Raw genomic sequence first — 16,226 nt, forward strand, 5'->3', positions numbered from 1 at the left:
ACCTTGTGATCCACCTGTGTCGGCCTCCCAAAGTGCTGGGATTACAGGGGTGAGCCACCGTTCCCAGCCATAGACTTGCAACTCTTTTACCACCCATTTTTTAGGAAGACCTGTTAAATAAACTGTGGTTGAGCTATATTTTAAATTTGTTGAAATGTACTTAATTTATCTTTATTGCTTTTGAATTAGAATGATTTCAAAACTTGAAGCTCAGGTCAAGCAAGTAGAACATGAAAATATGTTAAGCCTTCGTCACAATTCTAGAATTCATGTGAGACCCTCGCGTGCCAAGTAAGTTATTTCATTTACTCTCTGTAAAGCTAGAAATAGGTGCATGCTTTTATTAAGATGAGAAGCTCATCTGTCTAAATCATAAGAAAGTCAGGGTTAAATGTCATTACAGAACTTAGATGTGTTAAATTAATTACTGAACATTGTAAACCCTCTTATGCAGAGGCATTTGCTAAAATGAGGAAATATAGTAGGATCAAATTGGGATCCTTGGAATGTATTTTGTTCTTTGCCCAGCTGTGTGACCTTAGGCAAGTCACTTACCGTTTTTGGAATTCATTTTTATTATCTGTAAAAATAAGGACAAGAGGCTAGAACATCTCAAAAGGTCTTTTAGCCCTAAAATTTTAGACATTTTATTCCCAAGTTATGGAAGGAACTATGAAGATCGATCTTCATTAGGTTGTATGGGTTTTCTTTCTAGTTTTTTAGTTCTTTCAGAATTAGCTTGGCTGTAATCTCAGCATTGTCTTGGTGATACCCTTAAAGAATACATTATTTTTATATTAGAACTGGCTTTTATTATGATTTTGGTGTAAATGAAGAATATTAATAAGTAAATAATAACTTTATAATAACATTTATCAGAAAAATGATTTTAAATTGTAATTTGTGACCCAAGTTGTAATTGTCAAATGAGGACCTCTTTCTAGGGCTGGGCACAGTGGTTCATGTCTGTAATTCCAGCATTTTGGAAAGCCAAGGTGGGAGGATTGCTAGAGACCCAGAGTTCCAGACCAGTCTGGACAACATGGCGAGAGACCATCTCTATAAAATAAAATAAATTTTAAGAGAAGCTTTTTCTAAGTCTTTGTTAATTAATTTTAGTAGAACATGGAAAATTCTTCTTCTTTTTTTTTTTTTTAAAGAAAAGATGTAAGTAACAAATTGAACATTTGAGAGAGATAAAAGAGAGAGCTTCAGGTTGGGGGCCAGGGAAGACCTTTCTTTGGAGGAGGCTCATAAGCAGAGGAGTCACCTCTGCATAGAGTTGCTGAAGCAGAAGGTGTGGGGTGAGGGATAGGCAGGGTGGGGTGTCTGGGAGGTGGTTCATGCAGAGAAATTGCCTTGCTAAGTCCTCAGGTAGGAAAGAGCTTAGCATGTTTGAAGAACCTAAGGGAGGTTACTGTGGCTTGAATATTTCCAGCAAGAGGCAAAATCGCCCTAGATGAAATAAGAGATTGAACATTTATAGCTTTCTAAGCCATGGTTAAGAGTTGGATCTTGCCCTAAGTCCATTGGGAAGCCTTTGAAGGTTTTTATGTGGTAAAATGATGTTATCTAATTGTTATTAAGGTACCTGTCATGAGAAGATGGAGTAGGAAAGAAGCAGGAAAGAAGGAGGAGTAGGAATGGAAGCAGGAGACTAGTTAGGCTGGTGCAGTGCTAGGAGAGAGATGGTGTTAGCTGGGTGGTAGTCACAGAAATAGACAAAAGAGAATCTTCGGGAGAGATTCTAGAGGTAGGATCTATAGGATGTGGTTGTGGATTGGATGGCAAGGTAAGAAAGGGAGGTGTTGGAATAATTCCTTGGTTTCTGTCTCGAACAACTAAAGGTACCTAGTTCATATGTTGAACTTAGGGAAGAGATCAGAATTTCCATCTTGAATATTTTTCATATTGATTCCAAGTAGAAATCAAATAGGCAATTATAAATGAGTTTGGAGCTCAAAAATAAGTTTTAGGATGGAGTGATAAATTTTGGAGTCGTGCTGGGCACGGTGGCTCACGTCTGTAATCCCAGCACTTTGGGAGGCTGAGGCAGGCAGATCACGAGGTCAGGAGATCAAGACCATCCTGGCTAACATGGTGAAACCCCGTCTCTACAAAAAATACAAAAAATTAGCCAGGCGTGGTGGCGGCCGCCTGTAGTCCCAGCCACTTGGGAGGCTGAGGCAGGAGAATGGTGTGAACCCGGGAGACGAAGCTTACAGTGAGTCGAGATCACGCCACTGCACTCCAGCCTGGGCGACAGAGTGAGACTCCATCTCAAAAAAAAAAAAAAAAAAAATTGGAGTCATCTCTTTCTAGATGGTGCCTAAAGTTGTAGAATGGATGCCAACTGAGTGTGTTTAGTGAGAAGCAGGCCTGGGGCAAGAACTCTGACACTGGTGTTGGATAGGGAGAGCTGGCAAAGGAACCCGAGAAAGCGCTGCCAAAAAGCTAGAGGAAAACAAGCAGCTACCGGTATTGAGTGCAAAACCCAACCTGTGTTTTCCCCGTGCTCTCACACCAGCACAACAATAGACTCAGAAGACTTTTGTGACCCAGAATGTGTGGTATTTCTCCTCACCAGCAAGCGAGCAATCAGTTCTTCATGGCACCCAGCTGGGTGGCCTCCCATTCATCTCTGATACTATCTACCCAGAGATAGGGTCAGATCCCATAAGCTGAGGGCTCAGTCCCCAAGACTACCCCATTTCAGACACCATTTGCAAGTCCAGGCCTCCAGAAGGTCTAACCAACTGGCTTCAAGTTGAGGTTCCCATAACCCTCTCTTTGGGTTTGATTAATTTGCCAGAGTGGCTCGTATAACTCAGAGAAACATGTTTACCAATTTATTACAGATGGTATTTTAAAGGATACAAAAAAACAGCCAGTTGAAGAGATACAGAGTAAGGTCTGGAGGATCTCCAGCACAGGAGTTTCTTTCCCTGTAGAGATGGGGTGTGCCACGCCCCCCAGCGCGTGGATGAGCTCTTGTTCAGCTCTCCAGAAGCTCTGGAGCCCTGTCCTCTTGGGCGTTTTATGGAGGCTTCGTTGGATAGGCCTGATTGAAGCTTGGACAGCTGTGTTGAAATGTGATTGGACAGAAAGGATGTGATCTAAACCTAGCAAGGCCTGTCTGTTCAGATCCTTCTTGGCCTCTTTGTGCAGCATTCCTTCCTCCAGAGGATGAAGCAGGACCCTCTGATTTGAATGAGAGTCTTATGACCCATAATCAGATTAGAGTCCTACCCTGGTAAGGTAAAAGGAAGACAGGAGAAGGTTAGATATTCTGTTGACTGCAACAAGGGATATGGAAGTTATGAGCCAGGAATTGTGGACGAAAACTGATGTATAATATATGTCATAATCTCACATTGCTGCTTGAGAGATCAAGGTGAAGACTGCAAGGTCTTTGCAAGCTGGAGGCTAATGCTTAGTGAACAGTTTGGATAGAGTGATTATCAGTAGAAGCCCATTCAGAGTGTACTCAAGAGTGAATGCAGGCTGGGCGTGGTGGCTCACACCTGTAATCCCAGAACTTTGGGAGGCTGAGGTGGGTGGATCACCTGAGGTCAGGAGTTCGAGACCAGCCTGGCCAATATGGCAAAACCTCATCTCTACTAAAAATACAAAAATTAACTGGGTGTGGTGGCACGCACCCGTAGTCCCAGCTACTCAGGAGGCTGAGGCAGGAGAATCGCTTGAACCTGGGAGGCAGACATTCCAGTGAGCCAAGATTGCACCACTGCATTCCAGCCTGGGTGAGAAAGTGAGACTCTGTCCCAAAAAAAAAAAAAAAAAAAAAAAGAAAACTGTATGACATTCAAATTTTGGTGTCCACAAATAAAATTTTTATGGAACGCAAGCTTATTCACTTACATATCGTCTTTGGCTGCTTTTGTGCAACAGCAAAGTGAAGTAGTTGCAACAGACACTGGCCCATAAAACCTCAAGTGTTTACTATCTGGCCCTTTACAGAGAGAATTTGCTGATCCTCAGCTAGATAGTCAACATGGATTAATCTTAAGGACATAATATAGAACAACAAAAAACGAGTTGCAGAAGAAATAGGATACTATTTATATTGACTTTAGAATGTGAAGCAATTTTTTATTTCTTATGGGTTCATGCAAATGTAGTAAAAGTATGAAAACTTGCATGGGAATGCTGAACACAAATTTAGAATAAATGTTTGCTTTTGGGAGGGAAAGAATGAGATTAGAGAGGTGCACAGGGGCTTTAGTTGTCTTTATAGAGTTCTACTCTTAATTTAAAGAATATATAACCAAGATTTTATAAAGCTGGATGGTTGGTGCATGAGTATTACCTGTATGTCTATGTGTGCTTGAGATATTATATATATACACACACACACACACGTATATATATGTGTATATATATGTGTATATATATGTGTATATATACGTGTGTGTGTATGTGTATATATACACATATATATGTGTGTGTGTATATATATATAAATTTTCTTTTTTTTTTTGAGATGGAGTCTTGCTCTGTCACCCAGGCTGGAGTGCAGTGGCACAATCTCGGCTCCCCGTAACCTCTGCTTCCCATGTTCAAGCGATTCTCCTGCCTCAGCCTCCTGAGTAACTGGGATTACAGGTGCCCGCTACCATGTCCAGTTAATTTTTATATTTTTAGTAGAGATGGGGTTTTGCCATGGCGGCCAGGCTGGTCTCAAACTCCTGACCTCAAGTGATCTGCCCACCTCAGCCTCCCAAAGTACTGAGATTATAGGCGTGAGCCACAGTTCCTGGCTGATATTTTATTTTATTTTTGAGACAAAGTCTTGCTCTGTCGCCCAGGCTGGAGTGCAATGGCGCAGTCTTGGCTCACTGCAACCTTTGCCTCCCGAGTTCAAACGATTCTCCCACCTCAGCCTCCCGAGTAGCTGGGACTACAGGCATGCGCCACCATGCCCGCTAAATTTTGTATTTTTAGTAGAGATGGGGTTTTACCTTGTTGGCCAGGCTGGTCTCGAACTCCTGACCTCAAGTGATCCGCCTGCCTTGGCTTCCCAAAGTGCTGGGATTACAGGTGTGAGCCACTGTACCTGGCTCTGGCTGATATATTTTTAAAGTGAACAGGAACGAATAAAGGAAAAGTATCCAGAAGATGAAAGAACCCTTTTTTTTTTTTTTTTTTTTTGAGACGGAGTCTCGCTCTGTCGCCCAGGCTGGAGTGCAGTGGCCGGATCTCGGCTCACTGCAAGCTCTGCCTCCCGGGTTCTGGCCATTCTCCTGCCTCAGCCTCCCAAGTAGTTGGGACTACAGGCGCCCGCCACCTCGCCTGGCTAGTTTTTTTGTATTTTTTAGTAGAGACGGGGTTTCACTGTGTTAGCCAGGATGGTCTCGATCTTCTGACCTCGTGATCCGCCTGTCTCGGCCTCCCAAAGTGCTGGGATTACAGGCTTGAGCCACCACGCCCAGCCCTGAAAGAACTCTTACAAATCAATAAGAAAAGGATAACTTTCTTAACAAAAAATGGTAAAAGAATATAACAAGCAGTTCATAGAACCGTGACGGCTAATAAAAATGAGAACATGTTAATTGTCATGAAAATGCACATTAAAACGATAAGATACACTTCACACCGTCGGACAGGTCAGACTTAAAATTGGATCACTTTAACGTTTGGCAAAAGATATGGAGAAACAGGAACTCTCAAAGTAATGAATGACAGTGGATACATCTTGTCTAGAGAGTGATTTGGCAACATCCAGAGAGGTTGAAGATGTGCACGCCCCAGATCCCACAGTTCCATGTTAAGATGTTTGCCTTAGGGGCATTTTCACACGTGTTAATTTTAGCATTATCGAAAGACTGCATATTAAAAGCCACATTTCCACTGCAGGGAGAAAGGACAAATATATTCATACTATTGGTAAATGATTAAAATGAATAGAGCTTATATGTACTAACACAGATAAATTTCAAACATAACATTGAACAGAGAAAGCATTAAAGGCCAGGTGTGGTGGCTCACGCCTATAATTTCAGCATTTTGGGAGGCCAAGGTGGGGAAATCGCTTGAGCCCAGGAGTTTGAGACCAGCCTGGGCAACATGGCAAAACCCCATCTCTACAAAAAATACAAAAAGTTAGTGGTCGGATGCGGTGGCTCACGCCTGTAATCCTAGCACTTTGGTAGGCTGAGGCAGGTGGATCATGAGGTCAGGAGTTTGAGATCAGCCTTACCAACATGGTGAAACCCTGTCTCTACTAAAAATACAAAAAAATTAGCCGGGTGTGGTGGCATGCACCTGTAATCCCAGCTACTCGCGGGGCTGAGGCAGGAGAATTGCTTGAACCTGGGAGGTAGCACTGCACTCTAGCCTGGGTGACAGAGCGAGACTCTGTCTTAAAAAAAAAAAGCTGGGTGTGGTGGTTGGTGGTTCCAGCTGCTTGGGAGGCTGAGGTGGGAGAATCGCTTGAGCCTGAGGGTCGAGGCTATACTGAGCCATGATCATGCCACTGCACTTCAGCCTGGGGGACAGGGTAAAACCCTGTCTCAAAAAAACCAAAAGACATTTAAAAATGTTTATTAATACATTATGCCTTCTGTGTAATTAAAAAAAATACAACTATATACATAAAACTTGGTCTTCTAATTAAATACAAATTTGGCAAGATTGGGCTGGGCGCCGTGGCTCACTCCTGTAATCCCAGCACTTTGGGAGGCCGAGGTGGGCAGATCACTTGAGGTCAGGAGTTTGGCCAACATGATGAAACCCCATCACTACTAAAAATACAAAACTTAGCTGGGCACAGTGGTGGGCCCCTATAATCCAAGCTACTCTGGAGGCTGAGGCAGGAGAATTGCTTGAACCCGGTAGGCAGAGGTTGCAGGGAGCCGAGATCACACCACTGCACTCCAGCCTGGGTGAAAGAGCAAGACTCCGTCTCAAGAAAAAAAAAAATTGGCAAGATCTCAGCATTTATTAAAACTGAGAATGGGTGAGTAGATGCTTGTTATTGTATTCTTTGTAATTTTCCAAGAATGTTTGAAATAGTTTTTTTTATTTTTTTTTATTTTTTTTTAGATGGAGTCTTGCTCTGTTGCCCAGGCTGGAGTGCAGTGGAACGATCTTGGCTCACTGCAAACTCCACCTCCTGGGTTCACGCCATTCTCCTGCCTCATCCTCCCAAGTAGCTGGGACTACACGTGCCCACCACCACGCCCAGCTAATTTTTTTTTTGTATTTTTAGTAGAGATGGGGTTTCACTGTGTTAGCCAGGATGGTCTTGATCTCTTGACCTTGTGATCTGCCCACCTTGGCCTCCCAAAGTGCTAGGATTACAGGCATGAGCCAACGCGCCCGGCCCTGAAATAGTTCTTAATTTAAAAACTGGGCCGGGCGGGTAATCCCAGCACTTTGGGAGGCCGAGGTGGGCGGATCACGAGGTCAGGAGATTGAGACCATCCTGGCTAACACGGTGAAACCCTGTCTCTACTAAAAACACAAAAAATTAGCTGGGCATGGTGGCAGGCGCCTGTAGTCCCAGCTACTCGGGAGGCTGAAGCAGGAGAATGGTGTGAACCCAGGAGGCGGAGCTTGCAGTGAGCCGAGATCGCGCCACTGCACTCCAGCCTGGGCAACAGAGCGAGACTCCGTCTCAAAACAAAAAAAAAAAAAGAGGGAAAGAGTGACTGGAATTGAAGTGAATGTAGATAAAAGAGACAGCTCTAAAATGTTTGGTCGTGAAAGGGGACAGAGAGAAGACAAGCATTGTTTCATGGTTTCTGGTGTTTCTTTGAAGTTTGACTCAAAAGTTTCACCTGTCGGCCGGGTGCGGTGGCTCAAGCCTGTAATCCCAGCACTTTGGGAGGCCGAGACGGGCGGATCACGAGGTCAGGAGATCGAGACCATCCTGGCGAACACGGTGAAACCCCGTCTCTACTAAAAAAATACAAAAAAACTAGCCGGGTGAGGCGGCGGGCGCCTGTAGTCCCAGCTACTCGGGAGGCTGAGGCAGGAGAATGGCGTAAACCCGGGGGGCGGAGCTTGCAGTGAGCTGAGATCCGGCCACTGCACTCCAGCCCGGGCGACAGAGCCAGACTCCGTCTCAAAAAAAAAAAAAAAAAAAAAAAAGTTTCACCTGTCAACGAAGGTGGGATGGGAGGTTTGAGGAGGGTGGAAAGGGTGTGAGATAGTCATGTTTGGAGAATTGAAGTTTGTTGGTTACAGAAAGTCACGTTGCCAGGCGGTTTGGGGTGTCCGCCTGAGGTGTTGATGAGTCTGCCCAGCTGGTGGCTTTTTTCCAGCAAAGCTCAGTGATAGGAGTTTAGACCCTGAAGCACAGCCTTTGTAGTCAGCCAGTCCTCAGATTTTGCTGCCAGTCAGGTGTGGCGAAAGGTGAGCAAGAAAGCATGAGTGTGGACCCCAGGGTAGATCAAGAGGACCTAGTCAGGCTAGGAGGGGTTGATAAACGGAAAGTGGAGAGGCCAAGGATTGTAGGTCACGTTGCTGATGCTTGAGGGCTGGAGGCAGAATAGGGGCGGAGTCTTTGGAGTATTGGTTTCTTAAGGGGAGTGTGTTCTCTGGTTATAACAAAAGCCAGCAACTACCCTCTGAGGTTGCTAGCTGAGGAGCAGAGGGTCACCTCACTGGAGAGAGCGGTCAGGAAGTTGCCTAGTATGAAAACAGGAATAGGTGTGGAGAAAACAAGGCAGGCTGCAAAGTCTGGGGAACGACTGGGGGTTAACAGGATGGTGGGAACCTCAGATGAGCTGGGAGAGCGATAGTCTAGAACTGCGCTGTTCAGTACAGTCCTGCCAACAGCCACTATTACTATTTAAATCAATCATGTCAAGCTAAAATGAGCAACAGAGACTTGACTCTCCAAAGAAATTTATTTGGAAATGTTGGGGGTTTGCAATCTGAAGGATGCATGCTGTGGTGAACCATAAGCATGTCCAAAGGGGTTGGGACACAGGAAACTTTAAAAGACAAAGGGCAGTCCACAGTCCACTAAGCTATTTGAAAACCAAGACCCCTGGTTACAGGAGCATATTGCAGGCATTAGCATTAGCTCAATGGTGGAGGCATTCCTTGTTAGGGATGTTTCCTTGTACAAACAGCTTATTATCTGGAATACTGTGGTTCTGAGGAATTCAGAATAGTTCCCATAATCAGCATCTGTGTGAGAGGGCTGCTCCTTTGTGCCTCCCAGCTCCATTTTGTGGGAGTTTGACCTTAGTGACTCCATTTTGATACTGAAAACTTACTTTATTAAAATTAAGATATTATAATTGGTTCTTCAGTCTCACCAGCTACATTTCAGGTGTTCAGTAGTGACACCTGACTTGTGACTGCTGCATTGGACAGTGCAGGTAGCGTTTCTGGTTTTGCAGAAGACTCTGTTGGACAGTGCTGGTCTGAAGGGAACAAGAAGCGCAGCCCTGCTTCATTCAACGCCTTACCCTCAGCTACAGTAGGGGCACAGAGCGTAAAGGGTGTGAAATGCCTGAGAGACAGTGAGGGGAGTGTTCAGAGCCACAAGTACCTGAATCTTGACTGAGATTCAGGAGTAACAGAAACCTAGAAGAACAGTTAAGTTGAATCATAAAACTGTAAAATAAATTGTATCTAAAATATAGATTGTTACATGTGGTTTTAAAATTACTGTACAAATGTGTAAATACTGTTTGAGAGCAGATTGTTTATACGCACATGCAGTCTGAATTGAAGTGCAGACCTTTATAATGCCTGTTTTCATTCTAATAGCACACTAGCAACTTCAGACGTCAGCAGGCGGAAGTGGCTGATTCCAGGTGCAGAGTATTCCATCTTTACTGGCCAGCCTCTGGACACCCAGGACAGTAACACGGATAACCAGCTGGAGGAGACCTGTAGCACTGGGTGAGATAACTTTGCTAAAGATTCTATTTAGGGATGTTATGTTTTCTTAGAGATTTCAATTGCTTTTATTTTATTTTATTTTTTTTTTTTTTTTTTTTTTTTTTTTGAGACGGAGTCTCACGCTGTTGCCCAGGCTGGAGTGCAGTGGCGCGATCTCGGCTCACTGCAAGCTCCGCCTCCCGGGTTCCCGCCATTCTCCTGCCTCAGCCTCCTGAGTAGCTGGGACTACAGGCGCCCGCCACCGCGCCCGGCTAATTTTTTTTGTATTTTTAGTAGAGACGGGGTTTCACTGTGGTCTCGATCTCCTGACCTTGTGATCCGCCCGCCTCGGCCTCCCAAAGTGCTGGGATTACAGGCTTGAGCCACCGCGCCCGGCCTTCAATTGCTTTTAAATGTTCAGGAAGCCATCTCTTTGGTTGTTTAATGTCTTAATTTTGAGAAGATGACTTTTTATTTTACTTTGAAAGGCTACTACTTTTAGAATATTTTACTTCCATGAGCTCTGCTGAGCTTCCCCACCTGTGCTCAGTGGCACAGTATGGGTTTGTGATTAGGATGGGATGTCAATCCTCAGGCCAGACACGGTGGCTCACACCTGTAATCCCAACACTTTGAGAGGGCAATGTGGAGGATCGCTTGAGCCCAGGAGTTCGAGACCAGCCTGGGCAGCATGACAAAATCCCACCTCTACAAAAAATAAATATATTAGCCGGGCGTGGTGACATGCGCCTGTAGTTTTAGCTACTTGGGAGGCTGAGGTGGGAGGATTACCTGAGCCTGGGGAGCTCAAGGCTACAGTGAGCTATGATTGCGCCACTGCACTCCAGCCTGGGTGACAGAGTGAGACCTCGTCTAAAAACAAACAAAAGATGTAGATCCTCTCCTGCTTCAGATGGCTCTGGCCAGCCTGAGCCCGGAGCCTGCCTGAGCAGCCTCAGCCGCTTACTCCAGGGTACTGTGCAGATGCTGTTCGTCTAAGTGTAAGATGTTAGAAGGATGGGAAAGCACTGTATGCAGGTTTAATTTATTTGCATTGCAAAGCATGCTCATTGTGGAGTATAATTGTCAACTCTGTTATTCCCCTAACAACCCCAGTAAAGCGTGTGTTTTAGCTTAGACTGTTGTAACAAGTTACCACAGACTGGGTGGCATAAACAACACACATTTCTTTCTTTACCTCTGAAGGCTGGAAGTACAAGATCAGGGTGCGGAGTGTTTGGTGAGGGCCCTCTTCCTGGTTATGTCCTCACGTGTCCTTTCCTTGGTGTGTGTGCACAGAGAGAGCGCTCCTGCCTCTTTCCCTTTTTCATAAGGGCATTAATCCCATCATGGGAGCTTCATCCTCATGACCTCACCCAATCCTAATTACCTCGTAAAGGCCCCACCTCCAGATACCATCACATTGAAGATTAGGGCTTCAATGTGTATGTTTGGTGTGGGGGTGGAGGGCAAGACACAGACGTTCAGTCCATAGCACTATATGTCTTAATAAATTATTGTTTAAGGCACCATTCACCTCTGGAAAAGGATTCTTCACCTGGAAGTTCATCAACAAGCTTGTTGATAAAAAAGCAAAGAGAGACTTCAGACACACCGATCATGAGAGCTTTACAAGAACTTGATGAAGGAAAAATATTTAAAAATTGGGGGACACAGACAGAGAAAGAGGACACTTCCAATAGTGAGTATTTCCTGGTTTGAGTATTTCCTTGTTGAGATAGATAGGATATAGATATCTTTCCCCATTTATATTACCTTCGTTAAAATTAAAATCTTTAGGTAATGAAATCAGAAGTTTTAACTCTGTAAACTTGCTATTTTACTGCTACTTCAGCCCCATTTCATAGAGAATTGAATGTCCTAGTTAATAATTTATCACAGTTCTGGCGTAACATGTACCTTCAAAGCCAATTGCATCTTACATTCTGATTATGAAAAAGGTTTACATGGCATTTTTTTTTTTTTTGAGACAGTCTCACTCTTTTGCCCAGGCTGGAGTGCAGTGTGCAATCTCGGCTCACTGCAAACTCCACCTCCTGCATTCAACTGATCCTCCTGCCTCAGCCTCTCAAGTACCTAGAATTACAGGCGCCCTCCACCACCCTTGGCTAATTGTAATATTTTTAATAGAGATGGAGTTTCACCATGTTGGCCAGGTTGGTCTCAAACTCCTGGGTTCAAGTTGTCCACCCGCCTTGGCCTCCCAAAGTGTTGTGATTACAGGCGTGAACCACTTTTCCCGGCCTTACATGGCATTCCTAAGGATATTTGAAAAATTCCTGTCAGTCTGTCTTACTTGCACACATCAGAAAGCTGTGGTAGGCATTTGGTATTCATGAAGTGAGATACAACATTTCCTCTTCTTTCTTGGTTACTGAGCATCTGTAGATAAGGCAAGCAGTGTCTTTAATACTGTGTTTCTTCACAGGTCCAGGTCACCAATATGTTTCTCTCCTTTTCCTCTATGTTTGCTTGCTCAGACCCCTTAGTCATCCTGCCAGTGTCTTTGGGGTTACATCTCCCAAGCAGTGTCTCTTAGTAAATAAATTAATAACCTGCTTTCTAAAAATAACCCTCTTGAAAATCACCTTGAATGCCGATTGTAAACAGGGAACCAGAATGAATTCATTATAAACTCCCATATTTTTCTTCATCGAACATTTTTTATCATTATAATGCGGTGCATTTGCAAATAGTAATTATAACCTAGCTGATGAGAATAAATGCTTTGAACAGAACCTAAGCTGTGTGGCTTGGTGTGTAACCATGTGTAACCACCTGTTAATAAAGGTGGATAACTGAAGCTGAGGCTTGTTTTGATTTGTTTTTTGTTTTGCTTTTTTTTGGTCTGCTGTAGTAAATCCTCGGCAAACTGAAACTTCAGTTAATGCAAGTCGTTCTCCAGAAAAGTGTGCCCAACAGAGACAAAAGAGACTTAATTCAGCCTCACAGAGATCATCATCTTTACCACCTTCAAGTCGTAAATCAAGTACTCCAAGTAAGAATTAGATGTGTACATACATCTCTTGGGTTCAAAAGCGTGACTTCTGAGCTGTGCTCACTGCTTACCCATTTCCGGTTTCTCTTGTATCCTCAGCACCTAGTAGAGTACTCTGGGCAGAGGACCCCTAAATAAGATCTTGTTCATAAATAAAATTGTCTGATCGCACAGATACTACAAATGTAAATGAAGAAATCTGTTTATTAACGTGAGATTTTTTTATTGTGCCCAGTAAATTGTTTACAACTAATACTAATAATTTGTGTCCACTAAATTGTTTGCAACTAATACTTAAAAATACTGCAGAGTTTTTAAGATCGTAGATAACTATCCAGATAATTCAATCAAATTAATCCAAGCTAGTCTGCAAATATACTTCTTATGTATTTGATCTCAAGTACTCAGCATTAGTCACCACTTTTCTTTAGCCAATTAATTACAGGTTTGGTTTTAAAGTTGAACCATTGAATTTCTGTCCTGATTTTCCATTTTCACACCAGCTGAGGAGATTCTTATTACTGTGTTATAGGAATGTTCAGTAGTGTACTGCTGTTTCCATCTTATTTCCAGTCGACTTCTAAAATCCTGAAAAACCAGTTTTGAGTCAGAGTGCTGAAAGTACTGTCTGATATACTACAGTGTTACAGTAGTTACCTCTAGGTATTAGGATTATGAGTGGTTTTATTTTTTTGTACACTCTTATTTCTCTTTCAAAGTTTTACGTTGAAATTATATTCCTTTCAAAATTAGAAAAAAAATACTGAAAAAGAAACTTATGCTGATACATATAGAAGGAAAAGAATGTTTCCTCTTCATTTTCTTCTATAGCAAAAAGAGAGATTATGCTAACACCAGTGACTGTGGCTTATAGTCCAAAGCGATCCCCTAAAGAAAACTTGTCCCCAGGATTTAGTCATCTGCTTAGCAAAAATGAGAGCAGTCCAATTCGGTAAGTTCTCTAAAATTGTAAAATAAAGTTTACTATATTAGTGATTTTTTTCCAAATGTTGACTTATGTCTCTAGCTATCACTAATTTTTCAGTTGCCAGTGGGAACTCTGTGGATTTCATTTAAATCATAAGGGAATATCATACTACAACTAAAGTACTGCAGTACAATGAACACAGTTTTTAACTGTAAACTTGCTATTACTAGATTTTAAATATCACCTCAGCACCCCTTTCAGCTTTTGTATGTAGAATGATAGATAGTTCTTTGTTTTCCTGAAAAGGTTTATGATACAGGAAAACTTTTGGGCCATTTGTACAGGAAAGTGGGCTTTACTGGTATGGCCCTGGCACCAAATGCATGTTTACCTGTGCTGCTGAGAATTTGTCCCCTCCGAAGTGCAGGCAGCTGTGTGTGCTGTTGATGGGGAGGGATGTTGCTTCTTGGTTCTAGACCCAACTCTGTCAGGCTCTTGCAGAGATGAGTTAAGCACATTGAACCTCAGTTTCTTCTTCTATAACGGGGATAATAATAACTACCCTGCTTATTTCATAAGGTTTTTATAAAGATCAAATGACATAATGTACGGGTAAGTGTTTTAAGTCTTTAGTATGTAAATACAATTTTGTTAGAAAATAGAAATTAAATTTCAGTTTTAGACAATTATATAACCAGCTTTCTTTTAAGAAAATACATAAATATGTGAGTTAGCTGGATGCCAGCTCATCTTTGTAGTGGAGATAGGGAAAATCAGTTAACATTTTTTTCTCACAAGTAACTTGCTTCATTCAATAGATTTGATATACTTTTGGATGATTTAGATACTGTTCCTGTGTCTACATTACAACGTACCAATCCAAGAAAGCAACTCCAGTTTCTTCCTCTAGATGACTCGGAAGGTATCTTTTCCTAAAAAATATTAGTTATGGTTTTAGTCATTCATTTTTTGAGATTCTGGTATCTCTCAGTGTTCTAAATATTATAATATCCTGCACTTAAATATTTTCCTACTCAAGGGCCTCTGAAACTAAGCACTCATGATGCTACGTGTTGTTATGTCAATGTTGTTATCCTCATTGATAAGTTGGGAAACTGAGGTACAGGGAATGTTGATATTTAACTACCAGGGCCACACTATTCAGTTATTCTCTTTATTTTTATTCTCTATATGCCGCTTAGGCTTTGGGTAACTTTTTTTTCTCATTTATATTCTAAATTTGGAACAAAGCTATAAGACAATGTATGTGAAGTCACTTGGGTAGGCCCTCAAAACGTTACCTGTTTAGTGTTGGTGTATGTCCACTAAATGTAATGTATTATTTAGTTTTTAAACTTTTTTTTGCTTTAAGTTTACTTAAAATTCATTTATGTTTACATGAAGTTTGCTTAAGTTCATTAAGGGAAGTTGCAAAGATTGTCAAACAGAGGGCAAAGCTTTCAGAATTCTTTGGAGAAAAAAGCACTGAGTAAATATGATTGATTATTGTATCTCTTTTCATTACTTTTTTGGGCCATATAGCAGCTATATCCAGAAAGTGAAATTGGGCAACATATTTAATATATATGCAACCTACACAAAAAATTGATAAGAAATATAAGCGATTTCTCTCCTCTCTGACAGAAAAAACATATTCTGAGAAAGCCACCGATAACCATGTTAATCATAGCTCTTGCCCTGAACCGGTGCCAAATGGAATGAAGCAAGTATCTGTGAGAACAGCCTGGGAGAAGAATAAATCAGTTAGCTATGAACAGTGTAAGCCGGTTTCAGTCACTCCACAGGGGAATGATTTTGAATATACAGCAAAAATTAGGACCCTAGCTGAAACAGAACGATTTTTTGATGAACTTACAAAAGAAAAGGACCAGGTAAAAACAAACAAATATTTTTAAAAATTGTTTTCTGAACTTAATGCTTATGTCTAAGGAGAAGGGAATTATTGAGTCAAACTGTTCAGGAAATTACACCGGGATAACATACCAGAGCTGTGCTAGCAACGGATTTGAGCCATGTGGTCGCTACTAATTGACAGAGGGAAATTAAGTTGAGATGAAATGGATAAGGAAATACTAAGCCAAAATCTTTTCTTTCCATTCTGTGTGATAAACTTCCCTGCCAGTAATTTAAACATTTTTTTTCGTGTGTTAACAGATTGAGGCAGCACTAAGCAGGATGCCTTCTCCTGGAGGACGAATCACTTTACAGACAAGATTAAATCAGGTGAAATGTCTTAGCTTGAATCTACTTTAGAGGCTTGATGCCAGTCAGTGTTCCATTTATCTAAGAGGGGTTTAAAAAATCATGGCACAGTGAAAATTAGACACACTGAAGCAGCAGTCAAAACTTTTAGCTTTTACAGGAAGTGTTTGATTATAGCAATTTTATAACTGCAAG

General features: G+C 42.2%; 1 protein-coding gene across 10 annotated transcripts in view; it reads left to right on the forward strand.

Annotated features, from left to right (window-relative positions):
* LOC105494150 (M-phase phosphoprotein 9) overlaps window positions 1-16,226 on the forward strand; it is an 86,274-nt gene that overhangs the window by 60,861 nt on the left and 9,187 nt on the right. For 9 of the 10 annotated variants that reach the window (XM_011762309.2, XM_071070868.1, XM_011762329.2 and 6 more), the window contains 8 exons: window positions 190-291; window positions 9,748-9,882; window positions 11,388-11,563; window positions 12,740-12,880; window positions 13,712-13,832; window positions 14,627-14,730; window positions 15,453-15,700; window positions 15,984-16,052. In XM_011762309.2, coding sequence (XP_011760611.2) covers window positions 190-291; window positions 9,748-9,882; window positions 11,388-11,563; window positions 12,740-12,880; window positions 13,712-13,832; window positions 14,627-14,730; window positions 15,453-15,700; window positions 15,984-16,052 — 1,096 coding nt within the window. Of the gene's footprint in view, window positions 1-189; window positions 292-9,747; window positions 9,883-11,387; window positions 11,564-12,739; window positions 12,881-13,711; window positions 13,833-14,626; window positions 14,731-15,452; window positions 15,701-15,983; window positions 16,053-16,226 lie in introns of those variants that run through there. The other variant, XM_071070871.1, reaches the window with a different exon arrangement.

This window comes from Macaca nemestrina, chromosome 10 (genome assembly GCF_043159975.1).
Source record: "Macaca nemestrina isolate mMacNem1 chromosome 10, mMacNem.hap1, whole genome shotgun sequence".
In the NCBI taxonomy this organism is placed as follows: Eukaryota; Metazoa; Chordata; class Mammalia; order Primates; family Cercopithecidae; genus Macaca; species Macaca nemestrina.